This window comes from Phaseolus vulgaris, chromosome 1, assembly GCF_051622355.1.
Source record: "Phaseolus vulgaris cultivar YP4 chromosome 1, ASM5162235v1, whole genome shotgun sequence".
Classification (NCBI taxonomy): Eukaryota; Viridiplantae; Streptophyta; class Magnoliopsida; order Fabales; family Fabaceae; genus Phaseolus; species Phaseolus vulgaris.
The window spans coordinates 44,519,852-44,543,589 of NC_143498.1; the positions used below are offsets into that span (position 1 = coordinate 44,519,852).

The following is a 23,738-nucleotide window of genomic DNA, read 5'->3' on the forward strand; positions in this document are numbered from 1 at the left end:
CTGAAATATCAAATATTATATTTCGGGATGAGACTTGTTCTGGATGAATTAACAAAAGATGCACATTAGGTAAAGGTTGGTATGCCTCGTTGATTATGATGTGGTAGAGACCTTGTTTAAGTTGAGCCAAACCAATCATCTCAATGATTGTACATCCTGTATTATACGAAAATCACCAGGAAAAATGAGTTTATAACAAAGGTTAAAGATAAGTTTAGAAATGGACAAAAGGTAAAACTAAAGTCTGGAATATAAAAAACATTATGAATGACCAATGATGGAAGATTTTGTTGTTCTAGAGAAACTTGTTGTGACAGAAGATCCATTGGGTAAATTAATTTTAATAGGAATTATATTTATGATAAATTTGAAATAAAGTAAGAGAAAAAGTAATATGATATGTAGCTACTTAATCTACAATCCTGAGGTTGGTGTGTGAAGAAAAAACGTTAGTGGCAGAACGAAAAATAAGAAATACCCAAACTGCAATTAGGTGAACACAGTGGACCTTAGAGAGAGATTAACACTAGTGGACTATTTCTTCTTGCACTTTCACTTTCACATGTTGTTGTGCCATCTTCATAAATTTTTATATTCTAATTTTTTTTTTAATATTTTGGATTACAAGAAGATCATTTTTATATTTATAATTAGATTAATTTGAAATCCTTTTGTGATTAGTTTCTGGATTACATAATTCAGAAATCTTTTATAAATATGTCGGATTATGTAATCTGGAAGTCTTTCTTTCAGATGCGTGATTAGGTTTCGGATTACATATCCAGAAGCTTTTCTGGATATGAGATTAACTTGTGGATCATGTAATCCAATTTTTTTTTTCAAATGGGTGATTATTAGATAATCCAAAAATATTTTTTTACATGAGATTAGCTTGTGAAATTTATAGGCTTCTCTTAAATTCATTGGTTTCTCTCAAATCTAAGAAAAGACTTCTGAAATTTATAAATCTAAAGAACACTTATAGATTCAAAAATATTTTCTAAATTATGTATGAGTGGGACACAAAAAAGATAAAAAATTATTTTTAGATTTAGTAGGAAGGTGACATAAGAAAGTATGGAGGTGCAGAAGAATTGTTGTTCGACTTGGAAGCTATGTGATAAAAAAATCATTTAATTATTTTTAAATAAAGAAAAAATATTTAATTGCTTATTTGATTAAATAAATAATTACTTTTTAATTTATTAAAAAAATAAAATTAATTAATTGTTTTCTTACTTCATCATAGAAAATCAACTATCAAAATAACGAGAAAACTCACTTGGTAGAGACGAAGTAGCAACTTTGGCACTGCAGAGCAAACAAAGTCGATTAATCCCTTAATACAAACTCCAATTTTCGGATTCCGGGCGAAAGGACAAACCCTAACATGGAGTCTCACGGCGGAGGACCCCTTCGTTCCCGCAGTTCCCAGTCCCCTTCTCCTTCGCACTCCGCCTCAGCCTCCGCCACATCCTCCATCCACAAGCGCAAGCGCGCGTCTGAGGACCACGTGCCTCCCTTCCCGCCCTCCTCCTTCTCCGCCGACACGCGCGACGGCGCCCTCACCTCCAATGACGACCTGGAGAGCATCTCCGCCCGAGGCGCCGACTCCGACTCAGACGACGACTCCGAGGACGCCGTCGTCGACGATGACGAGGACGACTACGACAACGATTCCTCCATGCGCACCTTCACCGCCTCCAGACTCGGTAATCCTCCCTCCGCTCCCCGCAATTCAAAGCTCAAGACTGATAACTCCACCGTCAAAATTGAGAACTCCGACGGCGCAAAAGACCCCGTAAGCGCCGGAGCCGGTGCCGCCGAGGCCGTTGGATCCGTCCCTGGCATTGTGGTTAAGGAGGACCCGACTAAGATTTTTACTGATAATTTGCAAACGAGTGGGGCTTACACAGCTCGGGAAGAGAGTCTCAAGAAGGAGGTATACCCCTTTATCTCGTTCATTCATTTCATGAAGAAAATTAGGCTTAAATCCACTTTCGGTTCCATACTTTTGTGAATGCGAAATTTCGGTCCATATCAAAATTTAATTGTAGATTTGATCCATTTGAGAAAAATACAAGAGAACTAGAATGAATTTGATAGAGTGAATTTCCCTTTCTTAGGATCTCATATTTGTAGGGATCAAAATTGTCCATTGACGAAATTATGAGCAACTAGAAGTGGCTTTAAGCCATAAAATTAAATATTGTTTAGGTTCAATCATTCGTTCATTTGGCCCCTGTACCTGCTGTATATGAATATTTACTCGCATTTCAATGGTTATAATTATTTGGTTCAATGTAATGTGATGATTTTTTACATTTGGGGCATTTTCATTGTTTACATTTAGAGTAATCATTTGGGGCATTTTCATTGGTTTATATTTTGATGAATAAATTGTTAAAAAAAACTGTTTGAGGTGATAGGTGTTCATGGTTTTGGCCATGTTTATTGATTATCTGTCAGGAGGAAGCGGGAAGGCTTAAATTCGTATGCCATTCAAACGATGGTGTTGATGAGCATATGGTCTGGTATGTGATTTTCTTTTCCCTTTATCATTGTGCCGCCCTGCCTATGTCACTAAAATCATTATTAGCGTATATCACACATTTGTACTGTTATACTATCTAACATGTCATTTTATTTAATAAAAATATAACAATAAATTAAAAAAAATTAGTTTTGAGATGGCAAATAATTTAAAATAAAATAATGTAAGATATTAAGTAATACTTATTTTAGAACAAGTTTTACATGCACGCGGTACATACATATTACGTCAATTGAAAGATCATTTCAGTAGACTTTACTCCTTTGAAAGACCAGTTCAATAGAAATTCAAGGACTACTTTGACATTCTTCATTGACATTGAGGGGCCATTTGATGCTAATTAATAAATACAAGACTATGTGATGCCATGTGTTTATCTTAAGAGTGTCTTTGGGTTACAGTTTAGTTGAATGCAACCAATTTTTTTTCTCAATCCACCAATGTTGTTCCTTTTCCATTGTTTGTTTGGGAGGGTATGAACTCATGTTTTGAGCCCTCTAAAACCGCAAACCAAACAACCACACTTAAGGATAAAAAATTGAAATGAATGTTTACTGTAGAAGTTAAGATATATTAAAATAAAACTTTGGTACCATACATTTGTCTAAGTTGGAAAAATAGACCTGGGTATATTTCTTTCAATAAAATTTGTTTATTTGTGTTTATGGAGTTAGTAGACAAAATAATCATTAACATTGATATAACCTAACGATTACTTTAGGTTTTTCAAGTATAGAATTAACTCCAAAGCCATATGTTTAATATGTAAAATTGAAAACATATTATGCCATGACACCTCTCACCGGTCCCTTCCCATTACATCTACCCGCATATACATTATACACTACCGTTGGAACCAGCTAAATGAGATTCTGTTGGCAATTTTATTTGGATTAGAACCTTGGAAAATTTAATTTTAGCAAGATTATCAATTGATCATTAATGATAATGATTCCATTCTTGCTTTTGTTATTTGTGCCTTAGGTTGATTGGATTGAAGAATATATTTGCTAGACAACTTCCCAATATGCCCAAGGAGTACATTGTCCGGCTTGTCATGGATAGGTAATGTTAGCAATCTGTTGTTTGATATATATTGAGATATTTCTTATACAAATTTTTTATTTTTAGATTGCAGGTATGTTCAGTTTTTTTTTAACTAAGTTTTATTTCCTCTTTTCTTTAAAATCATAAATCCTTTATGGTAAATTTGTAGGAGCCACAAGTCTGTAATGGTTATCAGGCGAAATCACGTTGTTGGAGGCATTACATATCGCCCATATGCTAGGTAACAATTTGTCTTTGTTACTCTTTTTTTTCAAGGTTCTGTAAGTCTATTTTTTGTCTCAAATTTATATATTTTGTTGATTAAGGAGAAAATATAGTTGATAAATTATAATAGGATATTGTAATTAATTACAAGTGTGCTGTTAGAAGATTCTAGAGATGTCTTTGTAATTACTGTGTTAGGTTACAGTTCTCTGTATATAGTCTGATGTACTGTTTCAAAGAATCAATTCAATAAAAAATATTTTCTTTCATTCAGTTTAATCTTTTTCAAGTTATTATGACATTATTTTGTTATTGTTCCTATTTTAATGTCTGAGAACTGTTTTACAATGGTTACTACCAAAGATTAGCTAATAAAAAAAGAATGAACTATTGTCTGACTAGCATCACAATATTTTGATATGATTTTGCTATTGTCTGCTTTTATTGTTTGCATTGTGTAATGCAAATTGCTACTTTGGTTGCATATGATAATAAGGATTCTCTAAGTCCATGTAAGTGGATCATATGGGATTAACCCTACTGATACTTCTATAGAAAATATCATAGATTTGCTCTCTTTCCTACTTGTATTCAAAGTCTTTCTCATGCTCGCCCCTCTTCCCTCAAAGCTTTACATGCCAGGCTAATCTATGATTTTATTTGTTAATACTATTGTTCATTATGATTGACAGCCAGAGGTTTGGTGAGATAGCCTTTTGTGCAATTACAGCTGATGAGCAAGTAAAGGGTTATGGTACCAGATTGATGAATCACTTAAAACAGTATGCACGTGATGTGGATGGGCTGACACATTTTCTCACATATGCTGACAACAATGCTGTTGGCTATTTTATCAAACAGGTTTGATTATTTACATTTAAGTTCCTTATTATCTGGATCGATATTTCTTCCTTTTATGTATTAAGTCATGGCCCATAGCAAGAGTCTGAGAGAAATATTTTACTTTCTGAAAACAAATTTATTGGGTTTGAGAACACGCTTTAACTATTTTTTATCTTAATTGCAATTTTTCAACTTAATACAAAAAATAATGCTCTTTTCAAATAATTTCCCTAATCATTATTCTCTTTGCCACATGGATTGTGCCAGTTTAATGCAGGAAAAAAATATAGTACTAGACATATTTCTAATGTGTAGGTCCAATGTGGATTGTGCCACTCGGGCACTGAATCCCACTTGGATGGTGCCAATAGGGATGGTGCAGCCATGTGTTGTTATACAGAAAAAAGTTTTTCATGGCTATAGGAGCATAGTTTGGGAATGTATTATTTTGGTATCGGTATCAATTAAAAAAATGCATAATTTAGGTAAAAAATCTTACTGTCTGACAAGGGAGATTTTATAGATAGTCCTAGTTGGTGTGGTTCAGGAAGAAGACATACATCATACATCTGAAACATCACCAGCTGGCATTATACTGTATTTTATAAGTTCCCTTTATGTGAATCCAACCTCTCATTTAGGATAGAACATATATGACTAAGTCCCCAAATCCATTTTAAAGTCTTATCTCCCAAGCAATGTTTTAAAACCTGGCTCTGAATTGGTGATGTTGTCATTAAACTGATAAAAAATGACTGTGTTGAATTAACTGGATTCTGTTCTGGATATCATGATGTTTGTTTCTGTTTTCAGGGATTTACAAAAGAGATTCACTTGGAGAAAGATCGATGGCAAGGGTATGATTGTACTTGATATACTTGTGTGGAAAGGGTCATTCATTTTAATGTTTTACTTTGAGGATTTAATAACATTCTATTTCTTATATCCCATTAGATGATAATTTCATCATTCATTATTTTTATATGTTGTATACTATCTATGATGATTCATTTTATACAATTGTTATTTCAGTTATATAAAGGATTATGACGGAGGAATTCTCATGGAATGCAAGATAGATCCAAAGCTCCCTTACACTGATTTGTCAACTATGATCCGTCGTCAAAGGCAGGTAAGATAATTTCTTTTTGCTACTTTTATTAGTTTTTCTTTACACTATTTGAGATACTCTTTAAGATTAGCATGTTATAAGATGTACTAGTGGAAGTTCTTGTTAAAACTTCTAAAATATTTCTCAATTAAAAGTACAAGTCTTTTTTTGTTTCACTTAAATTTAGTTTTTTTTAATAGTAAAACAGACATCTGTTTTTCACCTTTTGTTATCGGCTTTTCTCTCAGCCTCGTTCGCACACCCACTGCTAAAGTGCGTGCAGTGGAGGGGGCTGTCAAAAAATTACAGCCGAGAACTATGATAGAATGGGACCTTATTTGTAATTGCATGCATTATCCTTGTTGCTATCTTGTGTAGAGATTGTCTGCCTATTCTTTTTCTCATTCAGTTTTAACATTTTTTCAATTCATGTTGAGTTATGTCATTATTGGTTATAATTGTAGGCTATTGATGAAAAAATCAGAGAGCTGTCAAACTGTCACATAGTCTATACCGGAATTGATTTTCAGAAGGTACAAACACGTTTTTGACTTTTGTTTTAGAGAGGATCATTCCTTTCTTTGGCTGAAGTTACACATTTTTCTTCTCTTTTCGTATATTAGTAAAATCATTGATTGACTGAATATTAACTATTGTCCCTCCTGGCTGATATGATGTGCAGAAAGAAGCTGGCATTCCGAAAAAAATTATTGATGACATCCCCGGTTTGAGTAAGTACTTAATTCTTAATCTGAATTTAATAACCTAAGAATTATTTTTGTTTGGTACCTTTGTGTAAAATTATGCATTACCTGTCTCTAAAGATAGCATGCTTTGTGTCAATCCTTTCATATCATTTTTAAATTTTGCTAACTTATTGGGGTATGACGAGATGTCTACCTTCTGTCCAAGACCTTATGCTTGGTCCTAACCTTTTGATTGTTTTTCCCCTCCCTGTTCAGTGTCCCTCCTTATTGTCCATATATGGCTTAATAGATTAGTTTATCAAGCGGAACGTTGTTGAAAAATTGACCAATAATGTCTTTCTGAGTGAGATGATTTATTTTTGCATACTTTGATAATTTCCTGATTAATGTTTCACTGAATGCAATGACAGGGGAGGCTGGATGGACTCCTGATCAGTGGGGTCATTCACGATTCAGAAGTCTAAATGTCTCTACTGACAATACCACTAATCAAAAACATTTGTCTGGTTTTATGCGATCACTTCTAAAGGCAAATTACTTTTACTTTAATTTTTACATTTACTTTAATTTCCATTCATTTAACTCGTTATAATTTCATTTCCATCGGAAATTTTTACAAGAGTATTGATGAATAGATCCTTATTCTTGGCTAATCAAAATATGCATGAGACCAGAAGAATTACATGATTGAGAAATTAATTTTTATAATTGGATTTATCTTTTTTGAGCAGTCAATGCATGATCATGCTGACGCTTGGCCATTCAAGGAACCAGTTGATGCACGGGATGTTCCTGATTATTATGACATCATCAAAGATCCAATGGGTAAGAAGGATTTGTATATTAAATATTTCATATTAACTACCTGTTACTTATATTAATCACATTCTTATGATTTCCTCTCATCAGCTATTTTTTATCTGGAGCTAGCTTTATGTTTTGCACACTTCTGCGGGCACGCCTGCCCGCACATGAATGTGTCACGTTTGTATATGTGTGTTTGTTACATGTGTAAAAGAGGTTTGGTTGAATTGAACTGCGTAACAATTTGGGTGAACTGAAAGTGCTTTGAACTTTTTGAATTGTTTTTTAACTGTTTGAACTATTCAATTTGTTTGAATTATTCTTAGTAAACATCTTATTTTAAAACATATTTTAATCTTATTAGTTACAGTTCAGTTCAATTTAAGGAGTTCAGTTTAGGATAATTCAGATTTAAAAAACTAAACTAGAAGATTAGTTTAATTTTCTTTAAAAGTTTAGTTCAGAACTAGTTTGGTTAAATTCAAAATATGTGAATACATAACCTTGGAAAGTCTTATTGTCTATGTCTAATATAATGGTTCTTTGAGAGCAGATTTGAAGACAATGTCCAAGAGGGTGGAGTCAGAGCTATATTATGTAACGTTTGAGATGTTTGTTGCTGATGTCAGAAGAATGTTTGCGAATGCACGCACCTATAATTCTCCAGAAACCATTTATTACAAATGTGCTACAAGGCGTGTTCTCGCGCTTCCTCTTCCTGCTTTACCCTTTTCCTTTCCAGTCACGTTTCTTACATTTATGATTTTCAAATGCAGGTTAGAATCCCACTTTCAAAGCAAAGTACAAGCGGGTCTCCAGCCTGGTTCCAAAATTCAGTAGGAGCACTTCAATGAACACCATACGAAGCTTTTTGTTTCTGACTATGGTTAATTCTTCCCTAAGTCCCTAACAAATTTGTTGTTTCATAGTTATTCTAGCTAATGCTGTCCATCGTATCTGCATGCCTTATCACTGTTAGAAAAGTAGATTCTGGTCCCTGATCCTAAATGTTCTAATGTAAATATTAGAATGAAACAACTCTTTTACATTATGCTTGTTTGTTTTTCCAGTTATATGTTCAATGGTGGGTTTGATAGAGGAAGAAGAAACTGAGAGAAAAGAAATTGACAGAAAAAAGAAAGAAAAATGTTAAAACAGTGGAAATATGAATTTAGGAATGACAAAACCTGTCACTCTGTTATCATTTATACCGTGTTTGGATTGAGGAGGGGATTTGTGGAGAGGGTAAAGTGAATTTGTGAGGATGTGAGGTTGTTTGGAATGAGAGATGATAGAGTGAATTTGTGATATGGTTTATTGTAAGTTTACAAATTTATTTTTATTATTAAAAAATATTTATGGATAAGTTAACTTTTTGAATCTACTCTCATCCAATGGGTCACATGTGAGACAACATTTTTTAAGTTTTGACACTTTTAATAATGAATTTTATATTTTTAAAATAAAATTTGTGGTGATCAATACTTTATATAAAAAAAATTATATTAATTTTTTATATATTATTTTATTTATTGAAGAATTATTGATATTTATTTTATTTTATTAAACATTAAACTTTCTTTAATAAAAATTTAAAGTTTGGTTAAATTTTATTGTTCATTCTCACATTTTTATTATTAAAAAAATTGTATAAATGACTATAATCAATTAAATAGATTCAAAATAAAATCATTATAAAAAATTAAAATTAAAATTAAAAAAGTGATGATGAGTAATTTTTTTAAGGGGACGAATTACTAATTTAAACTCTATAAATTTGATGGACTAGCCTATGTCGGTGAGCCATCGGGCTGATTGGACTCTTTCTTCCTACACCTCCATACCTTCTTGTGCCACCCCATACTAAATATGAAAATACCATTTTATCCTTTTTTTTTCACCCCCTTGGATTTGAAATAATAAGCCTATGGATTATGTAATCCGGATAAATTCCGGATTACATAATTCGGAAGTCAATTTCATATTTAGAAAAGACTTCCGGATTATGCAATCCGAAAGCTAATAACACATCGGAAAAAAAGACTTCCGGATTACATAATCCGGAAGCTAATCTTATGTATAGAAAAGACTTCCGGATTATGTAATCCGGAAGCTAATCACAAAAGACTTCCGGATTACATAATCCGGAAGCTAATTTTGAATCTAAAAAATGACTTCCGGATTATATAATCCGGAATATTGAAAAGGGTATTTTTGGAATAAGAAAAATGTATGGAGGTGGCACAAGAAGGTATGGAGGTGCAGGAAGAAGCAGCCGACTGATTGTTGTCAGTCCTAATTTTCGGTTTAAGAGGATTAAAATGAGATATGGGGAGGAAAAATACTAACAGATTTTATGATTATAATCAATTTTACTTTATGTTTTTTAAATGAGCATGATATATGGTATGTATTAAAATATTTAAAATTGTACCACAGTTAATTACAAAAAATGGTCCGTATTTGACCATTTTTAAAGATTAAACATCACTAGAAAATGAGGACGTAAATTTTAACTACACATTTTCTCTGACAAGTCACTTCAACCAATCACTCTAAATAAGTAAAATATATGTTTTGCTTTAAAAAAGTACAAGTTTATTCAATTAAAATTATAAAAGTTTTTTAAGACTGGTAGCTGTGTAAGGTATTCAATTTGTTTACAAATGATAAAAATGACTTTTGCTAATTAATATATATATCTCTATTATGTAGCATAGGAGTTGCATCTCATAAAATTTAATAGTATACCGCTTTTACGAATAGTTCTTAATACTGCATCTTTACCGAAACCAGACTCTTTTATCATGATTTCTGATTGTTGCATGTCTTGATCCCATACTGTTTAAATAACATTTCCTACTGTAGTTTGAGCGATGAGCGACAAAAGGTTTTTCCCTTCGTGTACTTTGAATCTATAAGTACCAGCAATGGACCAAGAAATCACCCGACCTCGAATAGTCACAATAGAATTTTTAAAACTATCTTGAACATGGATAATTCCTTTTGATATTTTATGCATATGATTAGGCAAACCAATACGTACATTTTTATGCGAACATGTTTTAAGTATAGATTTTGCCATATATATATATATATATATTATTTTTAAGACAGGCTTTTGTGATTCTTTAGCAAAAAATATAAATATTACTTATCCAATAATTTGACTAAAACTCTAGACTTTTGTAGATTTTTATTAAATTTTTCTCCTCTTCATCATAGTTCCTTCCTTTGTGTTGAAGGTGATACTACTTGTACATTAATTGGTTTATTCTTTCTTCTAATTTACACATAGTTTTAACAATGGAATTAATAAATACACTTCATATTTAATATCTCATTCATCTCATCTCTTTTTCTCAAACAAATTACCTCTATCAAATTGATAGATGTAAAGAAGTAAAATATAATTTCATATTTTACCGAGCAAAATAAAAATTCAGGAACGATTATTCAATTAAGATTTTTTTTTCTAGTTTAAATGGAAGTCGAAACAATCACCTTTGTTGAATTGATAAAAGTAAAACTCCCTCAGTTACCCCAGACATGAAATTAACAACCATTACAATTTCGCAAAAAACAACCAAATGAAAGGAAAAAAGACAGCATTTCACATACACTCCAAAATACTCTATCAAGGTGAATCTATCAAAATTGATTTTACAATTTATAACTAAAAAGGCCCTAAGACAATGCACCATACATAAGATACATTCAGCTATGACAAGAATACCTGTTTCACTCATAATTAACAGCTTATTTAGCACCACTTGGTAGCTCTACTGGATGCTTAATGATGCCTAGTTGGCCACCATCCTTTGTTGCAAGAGTCGCTGCTTTGATCTCATTGCACTGATTAATGAATTTGCTAACCTCCTGGTTTAACCCAAATTGAACCCAACTTAGTAAGAAATTCAATATTTACCAACAATTTCCCAAAAGATAAACACGCCAAATGCCCGTCCACAAAAACTATCAAAGTGTGTTATAATCGTTCTAATGATCATTTAGAAACATTGAAAAGTTATGAAAAGCAATTACGAGGAAGCCTAATATGCAGTTAAACAACCATCCCACCCCAAGCACAAAACATACCATTCAGAACCATAAAGTCCTCAGAACTATGAACACCAAAAAGGAATATAGAGAGTGGGAATTAGAGATGAGCTAAAGGGGCTTACACGATCAGCATCCATTTCCTTTGTAACCTTGGATGGCTTCACGAATCTTTTTCCTGCGAAGAGAAACGGTAAGAGATTATTACAAAAGATCAATGTTATTAAACTCGAAAATCGCAAAAGAATCGGAAAGAAAATAAAAATTCATAACTCAACTATCGTATGTAAGAGCAAGAATAACTGGTATATGAAAAATAATATTCAAATACACAACTAAAAGTAGGTTGATAATTCATAAAAATGCATTAAACAACTAATAAACTATCCTAGGTAATCCTTCTATTATGAAGCCTTCACCGCTTCATTCATTATAAAACAAGATTCATTATAAAACAAGGCAGCAAACAGAGAAGAACAGTGGCAGTGAGAGCGAGCAGCAGCGGTCGGCGAGCGGTAGCTAGTGCAATTGGCAGAGGGCAGAGAACGGCGGCAAGCGCGATCCGAGTCGCCTCGCCTTCTCCTCCAAACTCGTTGAATCGTACGACTTTGCGAGTAAACTCGCGATTTTAACAACATTGCAAAAGATGTTACACTAGAAGCGAAAAAAACAAACGTGGAAAACAGTAAAACCTTTGCGAGTAACAGGGGCTTTCCCATGACGATTGGGAGGAATTGATTTTTTCTTGGCTTTACCCTTAAAAAGATTCGCCTTCTGCGTCATTTTTCTCAGCGTCTGATTTCTGGGCTTAGGGTTTTAAGTGCAATTGGAAAGGCAATATACGATGATGTACAACTTCACATAATTCACAGCTTGCTTTAACATTCTGAATTTTAGATTGAATTTTGAGGACTTAGTATACATTTTAGGGTTTAGGATTATGTGTTTTGAAAAATCTAAACTTTAAGTTTACACTCTAATTTAGAAAGAAACACTCCCCCGTGATATTATTACTTAATAAAACTTAAAAATGTTTTCGGTTATTTTTCAAATAATTATTTTTTAGTCGCTTAAAATTTTTAGGAATTAGTCATTAAAAAAATATTTATTTATTTTCGTTAATAACATTCTTTGATAAAAAAATACCGCAAAAATTTAGCACGTTATGCATTAATTTATATAATACATATTCAATTCAAAACAGTAAAACAATAAATTTAGAAATCTTTCTTCTTATACACATAATTTATTTTCATCTAGTATAAAAATTTCAATTCATCTTAAATTTTTAAAATTTCTGTATTTACATGTGAAACATTACCACTCATAATAAATTTCATTTAAATCTAAGTATTTTCCAATAATTATTGTAGCAATGTTTAATTTGAAGGAAACAAATTTCAATTATAGTTGGGTTTCTTGGATTCTATTTTTGTTGGCAATCTTTCGTTGGTGAGACTCTTGTAAGGTTGTAAATATCATTATAAAGTGAAGACAAAAGTTGAACATGGCAGGATATAAATGGTACAACCTCTCCGTCCTTAAAACTTCATTGCTCTAAGGCTTCGTTTGGATTCAGAGGTGCCACTGTTGGCGACGACGGATGTCACAACAGCACCCCGTTTGGATCCATGCATGGTTGCGGGTGAGTGTGGAGGGGAGCAGAAAGTTGAGCGAATTGTTTATCTGCGCAAAGAAGAAGATAAAGTTGCACTGTAGATAGGGAGTGCCAAGTCATCCGAAGCAAGTTACAAAGTTACCCTTACTTTTGCTGGAATCAAGAAACAGTGTTGTGCATGCATGCCACATGAAGCCATGAGATTCCTGACTTGGCTCAGGAATCGTTTGACTCTGTGTGAATCTGTGAAAGGAGAGTGAATGGAGAGTGAATGCAGTGGTGGGTGAGTGGGTGAGGTAGGTGGGCGTGGCTATATAACAGCATGAAGTTCATTCCTCCATTCACAGAAAACGAAAGCAACCGAGCCATCTGAGAGTGCATTGTAGTGTGGTTGGAGAGATTCCTATAAGCCATCTTCGTTTCTGTTAGTATACCTTGTTCATCTCACGTCCTGGGGTTGTTCTTGTGATTCATCTGCGTTAATTTGGGTTGATATGGGTTCGTCTGAGGTGAGAGCTAAAGTCTGGAATGGTGCATAATCGATTATGCCTCAATTATAACAAGTCAGATAATCGATTATGGGGCAGATAATCGATTTTTCAACGAACATAATCGATTATCTGTAAAAGTTTACAGGCATAATCGATTATCTGGTGTGTTGAAAATGGGCCATAATCGATTATTGTGTTCCATAATCGATTATGGTGTATTTTTGCCTACACACATAATCGATTATCTGTAAAAGTTTACAGGATCGATTATCTGGTGTGTTGAAAATGGGCCATAATTGATTATTGTGTGCCATAATCGATTATGGTGTATTTTTGCCTACACACATAATCGATTATCACTGGATAATCGATCATCCTCTGTGCATAACTGAGAGCATAATCGATTATGTTCTATATTTTTTTGGAATTCTATGTTTCTGAATTTTTTTTTATGTGATTTTCAGGCAGTGTTCTTCATCCTAAGTCATCCTATTGTGCTGCTTGTGCTGCTGTTGTTGCTTATCTTCAGGTTTTTAATTTTTTTTATGTAAAGTTATTTTTTTATTTATTTCTGTTTTATATTTATGATTGGATGATTATGGTTTTGTAATATAATTTGTTTAGAATTTATTTTAGTTAATTATGTTAAGGAGTTACTAAATTATTGTTGGTTGGTTGTAATATAATTTGTTTAGACTTTAGTTTAGTTAATTATTTTAAGGAGTTAGTAAATTATTGTTATTATTTGATTGGGTGTTTTAATTTTTGTAGATAGTTATAATTTTTGTAAGATTTAAAAAAAATATTTATTTGTATGAAATGAATGATATTCAGAATGGAAACAAAAATTTTTAAAGTTTAGGTGATTAAAGACAAGTGAATTTTTAAATTTTTGTATGAAATGTACAAAGTTATTATTTATTTAAAATTGAATTGTTTATAAAAAAGATTTACAAAATTTAATTTAGACAGAATAAAATTCAAAATTTTAAAAAAAAAATTATAGGGTTTTCAATTTTGTAGATTTATCATAATTTATTAATGTTATAATTAAAAAAATGTTTTAAAAATTTGTATTTCACATTAATTATTGGTGTTAGAATTAAATGTTATAAAAAAAATGATATACTAATTTAAAAAGTCAGAAAAACATTACATAAGAAATATGAATTTTTAATAATAAATATACAAAGTTAATTTTTTTTAACATTTAATTTAATTGTTTATAAGAGAATAGATAATTTTTTTAAATGAATATTTGTATTCTATGGTTAATATTTTTTTAAATTGGACATAAATTATTAATGTTATTAGTTGAAAAGATTTAAAAAAATATTTTTGTAATTTTTGTTATAAGATTTAATTGTTATAAGAAAAAAATATATGTATTTAAAATGAATATTTTTACAAGTGGAAATAGAAATTTGTAATTTGTAGGTTTTTTAAAAAGTAATTGATATTTTAGAAGTGCTATTTTTAATTGATATTTTAATTATAAATGTAGAAAGTAATTATTTATTTCAAAATAAATTGTTTATGAAACAGATTTAAAAATATTTTGATAGGGTTTTCATTTTTGTTAATTAAACATAATTTATTAATGTTATAATAAAAAACATTATAAAAATATTGTATTAATTAAAAATAACAGTAAAACTTTAAAGTAGAAATATCATTTTGAGTTTTTTTTTTTAATTTGTATTTCACATAAATTATTGGTGTTAGAATTAAATGTTAATAAAAAATGTTATAGTAATTTAAAAAGTCAGAATTGGCCTCATTACATAATGCTACAGATCATCAAATGTCGGGATAACAAGATGCCTCTCCCATATGCAAATTTGATAACGAAGATCTTGCACGTGTATGGCTTTGACTTGTCCAATGAACAAGCAACAATGTTAGGCTGGAATCATTACATTGGCAAAAAAAGTATGACAAAATTAAATATATTCCAGTTCAATGACATATGACAACTTGGTAGACCACAACGTGCAAACGAAGAAGATGATGAAGAGGATGAATTGCCACCACAAGATGATGAAGGTGGTCAACCTGAGGAGGAAAACCCCACTCAAAGGGAATGGTTAAATCAAATTTTGTCCGGCATAGAAAAGATGAATACCCGAATGGACAGAATGGAGGTTACTTTGGCTGACATTCGACGTCATCAAGGCCATTGAGTGTGTTATTATTATGTTATTGTCATTGTTATTTTTATTTCTAAGTTTCATGTTGAACATTGATGAATTGTGTTTGTTATTTTTGACGTTGACATTGTTATTGTTAAGGTTTTATGCTACTTTTCATGCTACTTATTTACATAATCATATTGTTTTTAATGCAACTTTTTACCATCTTATTACTTCGACAGCACTGGTTAAGTGTCATTAATGTCTGCGTATCACAACACGTCGTCATCTAGCTGTACTGGTTGTAGTGTGCAAAAACGTGGTACTTTTACCCATGCTACTGGGACCACAAGTGCCTTCGTTGATCCTATTTGTGATTGTGGACAATTTGCTGTTTTGAGAATAGTGACAACACAAAAAAATATTGGAAAAAAATTTTGGGTTGTCCCAACTACAAGGTAAAATTTATTCAATTAGGTTTCAAACAAACTTAAGAATGTTATTTTAAACTTATTCATTGTTCAATTTTATTGTTTTCTTCAAAACAGATTAGAAGTGACATGGTTCTAGGCTGTAATTTTTTCAAATGGTGCATTGAAGACGTTGCTGATGAAAAAGATGAAATTATTATCATATAACGGAATAAGATATGTCTTCTAGAAAACCGTTTGAAGGTCTCCACAAGAAGGATTCAAATGTTATTACTGGGAATGTCTTTTCTTTTTCTAATTAACATTATTATGTTCTTCATGTAATGACTTTATATTATATATTTTGACACCTACTTAATATTCATGTTATATTCTAAATTTCTATTTTCTTTTTAAAATATATTCATTTTGCTATTCATAATAATGGAAATTATTATTAAAATTAATTTTATATATATTTGTATATATATAACATAACATAATTTATAAAATCATTTATAATATTAAAATTATGTAAATAAATTAACTTAAATAAAAAATAATTCTTAATTAATAAAATGTTAAATAATATAATTATACTTTAATTTTAAATTATAATTAACTAAAATATGAAATAGGATTAATCATTCTTTATTCTTTTTTTATATAAAGGGTAAAATCGTAATCTTACAAATTTTACTATTCAAAATATATTAAAATACTCTCACAACTATCACATCATTCACAATTTCCAATAAACTTTCTTAGCACATCCACTCTAACATACTCAAATCCAAACAACCTCAACTTTTTTCACACTTCCACTCCCACTCACCCTCAACTTTCCACTCCCCCACACCCTCTAATCCAAACACACCCTAAAAAAAAAAGAGCCTCTAATCCAAACACACCCTAAAAGAAAAAGAGTATATTTATTTGAGCATGTGATAAATGAAAAGAGTACACTTTGTGAAAAGAAGGTATACAGTTATTGCTAGGATTCTTCTGTGATTCGATAAACAATGCCTTCAACAATTGCTTTGGTAAAACTAAAATTTAAAAACCAAAAATGAAATAAAAATCTGAAGTTGGTGTTTAGCCTCCACGCTTACAGCAAAAACTGGTGATTAAGATAATAGTCATAATGGTGTTGTAAAATAAGATAATCATAATGGTTAGTAAAACTTGATGTTGCCTTCTCAGATTTAGTTTTTGCACGTGTTAATAAGATAATCATAATTCTTAATATCACCTAATGCAAATATCCTGTAAAGATATAATTGATACCTAAAGTTTCTGATGGATAAATAAAGCAAAACAATTGGGATTTCCTCTTTGACTCTGTATTATAATGCTTCAAAATTCTTGTACATAAAAAAAAATGTTTCCTGAATTCAATTACAAGATCCACTGCAACACATTTCATCAACTTCGACATGTAACTAGTGTTGTTGCAAAACCTCTAACACTTGAGTCAAATGTGACAAATGATCAGACCAAGTGGTGTTATAGACTAAGATATTGTTAGAGACAAGGACGAATTGACGAAGAAAAACCTGAAAAATATGATTCGTGAGTGTCTGGAAAGAGGAAACGGCGTTTGATTTCACGAACTTTAGAAGTCATTCGTAGTGACCTTGGTGAGTACGAAAAGTCGTTCTATAACGGTCCTTTCCTTTGGCTTTACTAACAGCTGGTGGTACTTAGAGCACAGGTAAACCTTGAAAAATAGTGGGCGCCATGAAGCTCATCTAACAATGTTGGCGGCCGGAATTGGAAAACAATCTTCGACGATCACCACATTTAAGGCACGATAGTTAGTACAAAATCACTACGACCTATCTTTCTTCTTCACAAGTATGTCCAATGAAGAAAAAAAATATACTAGTATTGTGCTGAATTAGCCCTTCTTGCATCAACTCAGAGACAATCTTCTCAATTTCAGTCTTATAATGGAAAGGGTAACAATAGGGGCGTATCTTCAATGGTGGTAAACCCTATGGATTTTGAAAGACAGAAGCAAATTGCTGAAGAATAGTCATAATGTCCAAAATGCAGCTATGGATGCATATTAACAAAAAGGTCATCGGTAGAGGCAGAAGCCATCTCAGAATGGAGAATAAATACAACAGAGACGACATCTTTGTCGTGAAGATGAAAGGGATGACAAAACTGATCTGGGTCGTGTGACTGTGCCAAGGAAACAAGTTTCTATCCCACCACGTCGAGCAAGTGGCACAATAGTCTTAGGATGAGATTGACTCTTAAAACTTGGTGACAGCAACCCAAAGTCTTTCAAACAAGTGTTTTCTGTCATAGATACAACAAAAACACCAAATGTAACCGTTCCCAAACAACAATCAGAAACATTTTAGAGTTAAATTAATTCCCCTTGATACCATATAACAGATATGATAATTTTCAACAAGTCCAGAGAATTTCAAAAAATAAGGTACAAAAAAAGATGAGAACCCAAAGTCTGGGAATGACGTTTGGTCATGGGGAATAAACAATGAGGAAGGGAATAACCAAAAAATCAAATACATTCCAATTGCATTTTCCTATTCTTTTTATGCCTCAGCAATCCTAAGTTTCCATGTCTCAATGGGTCCCTGTGCCACGTGGCTGGTCCCACTCACTTCTTGCTCTTCTAATAGAAGATGGTGTCCTTCCTCCAACAAATGATTAATTCACCATGTTGGCACAGCACAATAGAGAGCAAGGAGACAAAATTTACATGGACATTTATTTGAGTAACTAAGAAATCCCATCATAATTGAAAAGGAACAAAATTTGCTGATACACTATATCATGATCAGAAAAAAAAATTGAACCACATTGTTATTCAAATCCAATATCTATGATGACGATAACTATTAGAAGTTTGAGCTCTTAAAGCTTATTTTTAAGGAAGTGCCTCCTTTAAGGAGCGGGTGAAAGCTTCCAGTTCTTTCAATCCTTCTTCAGGAGATTTGGCTTCTCCAAGCACCTTCACCATAGCACTGCCAACAATCACACCATCAGCTCCCCATCCTGCTACCTGTATCAAAGTATATACTCCATTATTAACCAAATGACTGAGGTACAAGCATACAAACAAACATATGGACTGAGAACTAACCTGTTTAACATGCTCGGGCTTTGATATTCCAAAACCAACAGCCACAGGTTTAGTTGTTGCCTGAATTGCAATTAAAAAAAAAAGGATTAAACAACAAGTATAAATATTGAGATTAACCAAGTTCAGTGGTAGACTATTGTCTTTATCATAATTGATCTGATACCAGCTCCTGCAAGCAAAGAGAAGTGACAGGACCAGAGTAGGGAGGGAAAGAGAATTGAATTTTTATCAAGTGACCAGAAGACATCCACCACATCATACAAGATACAAATAGAGTTGAGACCAAGATTAAAAAGACAAACCTCTTTGATTTCCTGCAGAAGAGACTGAACATTACCACTAACTGATGATCGGGCTCCTGTGACCCCCACCGAGCTCACCTAAATTAAATAATGGTTAATGACATTTGCCAGCAGATGATGAAATGAGGTATGCAGGATATCTTCTGTTTTCACGATCACAGTATATTTGTATCCAATTTCCAAAAACTTTGGAATCAAGCCTATAAACCCAGTTTGAAGTGTGAACTAAATAAATTGTTTGAAAACCCATACCTTTTCCAAGTTCTAGGCGCAAAAATATATCAAAATCAAATGTTTAGAAATGTCAACATGCAGTAATATGAGCAAACTTGAACAAATTAAAAATTAATTACAAAAAAAAGCATGAACGCAAGATAACACCAAACTTTCGTAAAATAAGGTCAACAAAATATCGTTGTCAATTTCTATGACTGGCTACTGCAAAAAAGAATGTCCTAATCCAGCCTAATAAATACTTCAAAAAGCTACCTTCAAACAGAGAAGGTCAAAGGCAACTGTACCAACTACAAACAATAGTTTTGTCTCCTTGGGGGTCAAAGAGAAGGTCAAAGTGAAAGTTAATAAAAAGAGGAATAACTAAAGTCATTGGCATTTTGCATTCGACACTGGTTTCTTTAAAGATGAGGCATCAGTAATGGTTCAAGAGTTCTTGGAATATGCCAAATGCAAGAAAACAACATTAAAAAAAATTATTCTTATTTCACCAGCTTAAAAGCAGATCAAATTTGCTTTCTAATATCAAAGAAGGGAAACAGTTGATGAATGGCTAACTTCTTATCCACGCAGTACACAAATAAGAAGTTTGGAAAAAAAAATATGGAACACAAATAAGCAGATAATGGAGTTATATGAAAACTAAGAAGGGGAGCCTAAAAACAGAAGTTAATAAGGTTGAAAGAAGCTCATACAAGATACACAAATCCTTCTGCTGCGTCAACAATAGCCTTCATTCGGTCCTTTGGAGTGGTAGGTGTTGTGAGGAGTACCTTAACGATATCAAAGAAGTAAATATACCAAATCAATTAGATATATAAACATACAAAGATTAATTTATCCAAACAAAATTAAAAAGAAAATATATTATAAAATGTTAACCAATATAAAATAACATTTGTATAATATTGCAAGATGTATAATGCAATAGAATGGAATGACGTTAATCACAACAAAACTTCATATCTCCACAATAACCACCATGTCTCCTTTGGTGTGGTTAACTACTGGATTTCATATTTATGAAGAAAAAAGATTCACCACTAGTTTTCAATCATTGGGATCAATGGTATAAGAATATTAATTTGAAATCCAAAACAAATGCAAGAGATAATTTAACAGTAAGCAAACCAGTTCGATTCCATTTTTCTTAGCCTCCGCCCTAAGAGTCTCCGTCTCCTCCAGAGGGACATCCGGAACCACAAGCCCTGTATACATATGGCAAAGAAAAGAATATCATCCTCATTACCACACTACAGGAAAAAGAGACAAAATAAAAACAAGATCTTATTTCATAATTTTCCATTTGAACGAAGAAGCTGATATAGAAGCTGAAATGAGGACTAGGCAGGAGAGTGAAGAGACATTTTCTCCTATAATGATAAATATTTAAATTACCGAAACCAAAAATCTAATTTTAAATATATTACATGGTGTATGTAATTGAATTGGAACTGCTTCCTTATCTTGTCTATCCATTTTACAATATTGAATTATCATAGAACTGATACAGAAATTAGACCCAAGAGAAACATGGCATAATGTAAAACTTTGGCAAATCGTTACTTGTGTTAAGTCATACCATGTACGCCAGTTTCTCTTATGAGGGACATAAATCCCCCAGTACCGCGCTTCAGTATTGGATTGTAATATGTAAACAGTGCAATTGGACATGACAATTGCGGAATAACCTGCCAAATCAATCATTGCAAAGGATCGTCAGTTCAGGGAGCTAAGAGAAGATACACATGACAAAGCAATTAGAAATTATTTCTGAACTACCCTTCCTTATAAATAGGAATAATTGTTTTAATGAGGTAACAATGGACAAAAATATCTCTCTCCAAAGGTTCAACTTTTGGGAAGTCTAGCGTAGCATAGGAAATTAGATACGTGTATCATTTATCCTAGATTTAAGGGATATTCTTTCCGGATTTCCTGTCACCTCCAGTATCTATATATCGAGGTACAATAAAGTATTGCTTAAGTGAATTGAATTGGTACAAGGCATTCAAGTTTATTCTTCTATTCTGGTTTCAAGTACGAAAAGGGATATAGGATGGATAGGCCTCACTCATTCAAATTTCATAACAATCTAGCAACATTGGTTGCTTGCACAGCTAACTTGTCAATTGAAGAAATGAAAATTAATTGCTAAATCATTAGCTGTTGACATTGATAACTAATAAATGACAAGGAGTTACATAATTACCTCCTTCAACATGGAAATGATTGCATTTAAATTGGTTCCCTTTGCAAGAGATCTTGTAGCAGCAGCCTGAAGAGAAAGATGGTTCAGTTTGAGAGTCAGGTGGTATAAGTATCACAAGAACAAAAAAAATAAAGCATCAAACCTGGATAACAGGACCATCTGCCAAAGGATCAGAATATGGAACACCTAGCTCAATTATGTCAGACCCGCATGAATCAAGCACTTTTAGTGCTTCTGCTGTGGTTGAAAGGTCAGGATCACCGGCTGTGATATATGGTATGAAAGCCACCTTGACACAAATATACTTCTTAAAAAATACTCATTTGGAAGTCAGAATAGCTCTGACTCTGAGACTCATATCTCTTTGCAATAAACTTGATACGGTACTAAAAATAACCAACCAACACACAACGATAATCACCAATATACCAACACCAACCCATTATATAATCAGGCAGATAAAAGTCATTTATTTGAAAAGGCACAGAAAATTAGATTTATCAAAACTAAAAGGCAACTACGCAACACGTTGCTATTAAGTTGAAATGTGAGACAAAGGAAAACATGGCAAGCATGGAACCCATACAACTTGAAAAATAAGTGCTTACTTTTCCTTCTTTTTTCAGTCTGGTGAATGTTTCAGAGAGTCCCGGAGCTTCCATGGTCCTCATAGCAGCCACTGGAGTGTATCTCTTCACAGAGATTAAAGCCTTCTTAGAGGAAAAACAAACATGGAAACCGACCTGAGGTTTCTTCAATTGCAAGAAGCAACTTGAGTTGAGGGCAAGAGCCATAAAATTGATAATTACTGAAATTTCACATAAAATTAAGCATAAGGGTTCCCAACAGAAGAAAAACTCATGACCACGATGTTACAGAAACCCAGAAAATGAATCTTCACGGAAAACAAAAAAAAAATGCACCAAATCCAACCCTTCAATGTCCACAAAATTTACAGCATTGCATTGGTTTGACAAATCCCTAGAACATTCTAGAAACCCATTGAACAATGATAAAGCTTTCACCATAACCAATTGGATAAATGCTAAAGCACAGAAGCAAATAATACCAACACATCCATTTTCACAACTCATCCTAACCAAAACACACTGTTTTCTGAAAAAGGAAAACGGAGATTTGAATTCAACGAAAGTACATACAGAATTTTGGTACCTAACAATCAAAATAAGTGAAAATGAAAGCTGAAAAGGACACAGAATCGGAGAATGACCTGATTCTTTTATGTTGGGTTTCTTCTCTCCTTCCTGAATGTGAGTCCTATTCTGTGCCTCTTGCAACCCTTCCTTTATATATAGTATTCAGTTTCTCTATTCACCTTTTCTCAGACATGTGGACGATAAAGAAATTCAAGTTATTGGAAATTAAATAAGCTATAAATTGAATGGGTATACAAATATATGAATACCTTTTTCACCCATTTCAGGACCAATAACTTTTATTCATTCAACGTTTCTGCCTCTATTCAGCCGGGAAATGAATTTGCTACGAATGGGATAAAGTTTATGTATGGACATGACACACCTAATCAAAATATTATGACTTTTTTTTCTGTGCTAATTTTATTTAATATATGGTTAATTGAACATTAGAATTCAATGGTAGGTAATACATAAGAATAAGGATAATAATACTCTCCATTATTTTTAAGAGTTATATTATTAATTAGTCAATTAAGATTAATATAAATGTAAGTTTTAAAGTAATTATTAAAAACTTAATAATTTTGTCATATATGTTAATTCATACTTATATTGTGATATAAAAATATTACTATAATTAATATTGGTTAATTATTTTTTTAACAATTTTAATATTCCTTTTACTCCCTTTTATATGATTTTAGGCTT

General features: G+C 32.2%; 3 protein-coding genes and 1 long non-coding RNA gene across 7 annotated transcripts; 2 read left to right on the plus strand and 2 right to left on the minus strand.

The window, feature by feature from the left end:
• Positions 1 to 1,230: 1,230 nt before the first annotated feature.
• HAG1 (histone acetyltransferase of the GNAT family 1) lies at positions 1,231 to 8,342 on the plus strand. 2 transcript variants are annotated; one of them, XM_068616884.1, is made up of 13 exons: positions 1,231 to 1,942; positions 2,470 to 2,534; positions 3,539 to 3,619; positions 3,771 to 3,842; positions 4,519 to 4,687; positions 5,483 to 5,526; positions 5,702 to 5,801; positions 6,245 to 6,313; positions 6,463 to 6,511; positions 6,898 to 7,016; positions 7,219 to 7,312; positions 7,845 to 7,986; positions 8,068 to 8,342. In XM_068616884.1, the coding sequence occupies exons 1-13, from the start codon at positions 1,391 to 1,393 to the stop codon at positions 8,129 to 8,131; spliced, it is 1,620 nt and encodes a 539-aa protein (XP_068472985.1). In that variant the 5' UTR covers positions 1,231 to 1,390; the 3' UTR covers positions 8,132 to 8,342. The 2 variants fall into 2 exon arrangements, with proteins under 2 accessions (XP_068472985.1, XP_090159423.1); XM_090303297.1 differs by having other exon boundaries at positions 1,271 to 1,942; positions 2,430 to 2,534.
• Positions 8,343 to 10,862: 2,520 nt separating this feature from the next.
• Positions 10,863 to 12,247, minus strand: LOC137814254 (uncharacterized). The gene is made up of 3 exons (XM_068616879.2): positions 12,043 to 12,247; positions 11,476 to 11,528; positions 10,863 to 11,170 (listed from the first exon to the last, which is right to left on the minus strand). The coding sequence occupies exons 1-3, from the start codon at positions 12,131 to 12,133 to the stop codon at positions 11,051 to 11,053; spliced, it is 264 nt and encodes an 87-aa protein (XP_068472980.1). The 5' UTR covers positions 12,134 to 12,247; the 3' UTR covers positions 10,863 to 11,050.
• Positions 12,248 to 12,908: 661 nt separating this feature from the next.
• LOC137814255 (uncharacterized) lies at positions 12,909 to 16,040 on the plus strand. Its single transcript, XR_011081625.2, has 3 exons — positions 12,909 to 13,477; positions 13,924 to 13,988; positions 15,256 to 16,040. It is a non-coding gene; the product is annotated as an uncharacterized LOC137814255 (long non-coding RNA).
• A 2,684-nt stretch (positions 16,041 to 18,724) lies between these two features.
• LOC137814256 (tryptophan synthase alpha chain) lies at positions 18,725 to 23,371 on the minus strand. 3 transcript variants are annotated; one of them, XM_068616881.2, is made up of 11 exons: positions 23,297 to 23,371; positions 23,102 to 23,206; positions 22,479 to 22,613; positions 22,013 to 22,159; positions 21,871 to 21,936; positions 21,241 to 21,349; positions 20,790 to 20,866; positions 20,354 to 20,431; positions 19,425 to 19,502; positions 19,123 to 19,182; positions 18,725 to 19,041 (listed from the first exon to the last, which is right to left on the minus strand). In XM_068616881.2, exons 3-11 carry the CDS (start codon positions 22,539 to 22,541, stop codon positions 18,907 to 18,909), a joined length of 813 nt encoding a protein of 270 aa, XP_068472982.1. In that variant the 5' UTR covers positions 22,542 to 22,613; positions 23,102 to 23,206; positions 23,297 to 23,371; the 3' UTR covers positions 18,725 to 18,906. The 3 variants fall into 3 exon arrangements, with proteins under 3 accessions (XP_068472982.1, XP_068472981.1, XP_090159415.1); XM_068616880.2 differs by having other exon boundaries at positions 22,479 to 22,678; XM_090303289.1 differs by lacking the exon at positions 23,297 to 23,371 and having other exon boundaries at positions 23,102 to 23,222.
• Positions 23,372 to 23,738: the final 367 nt, after the last annotated feature.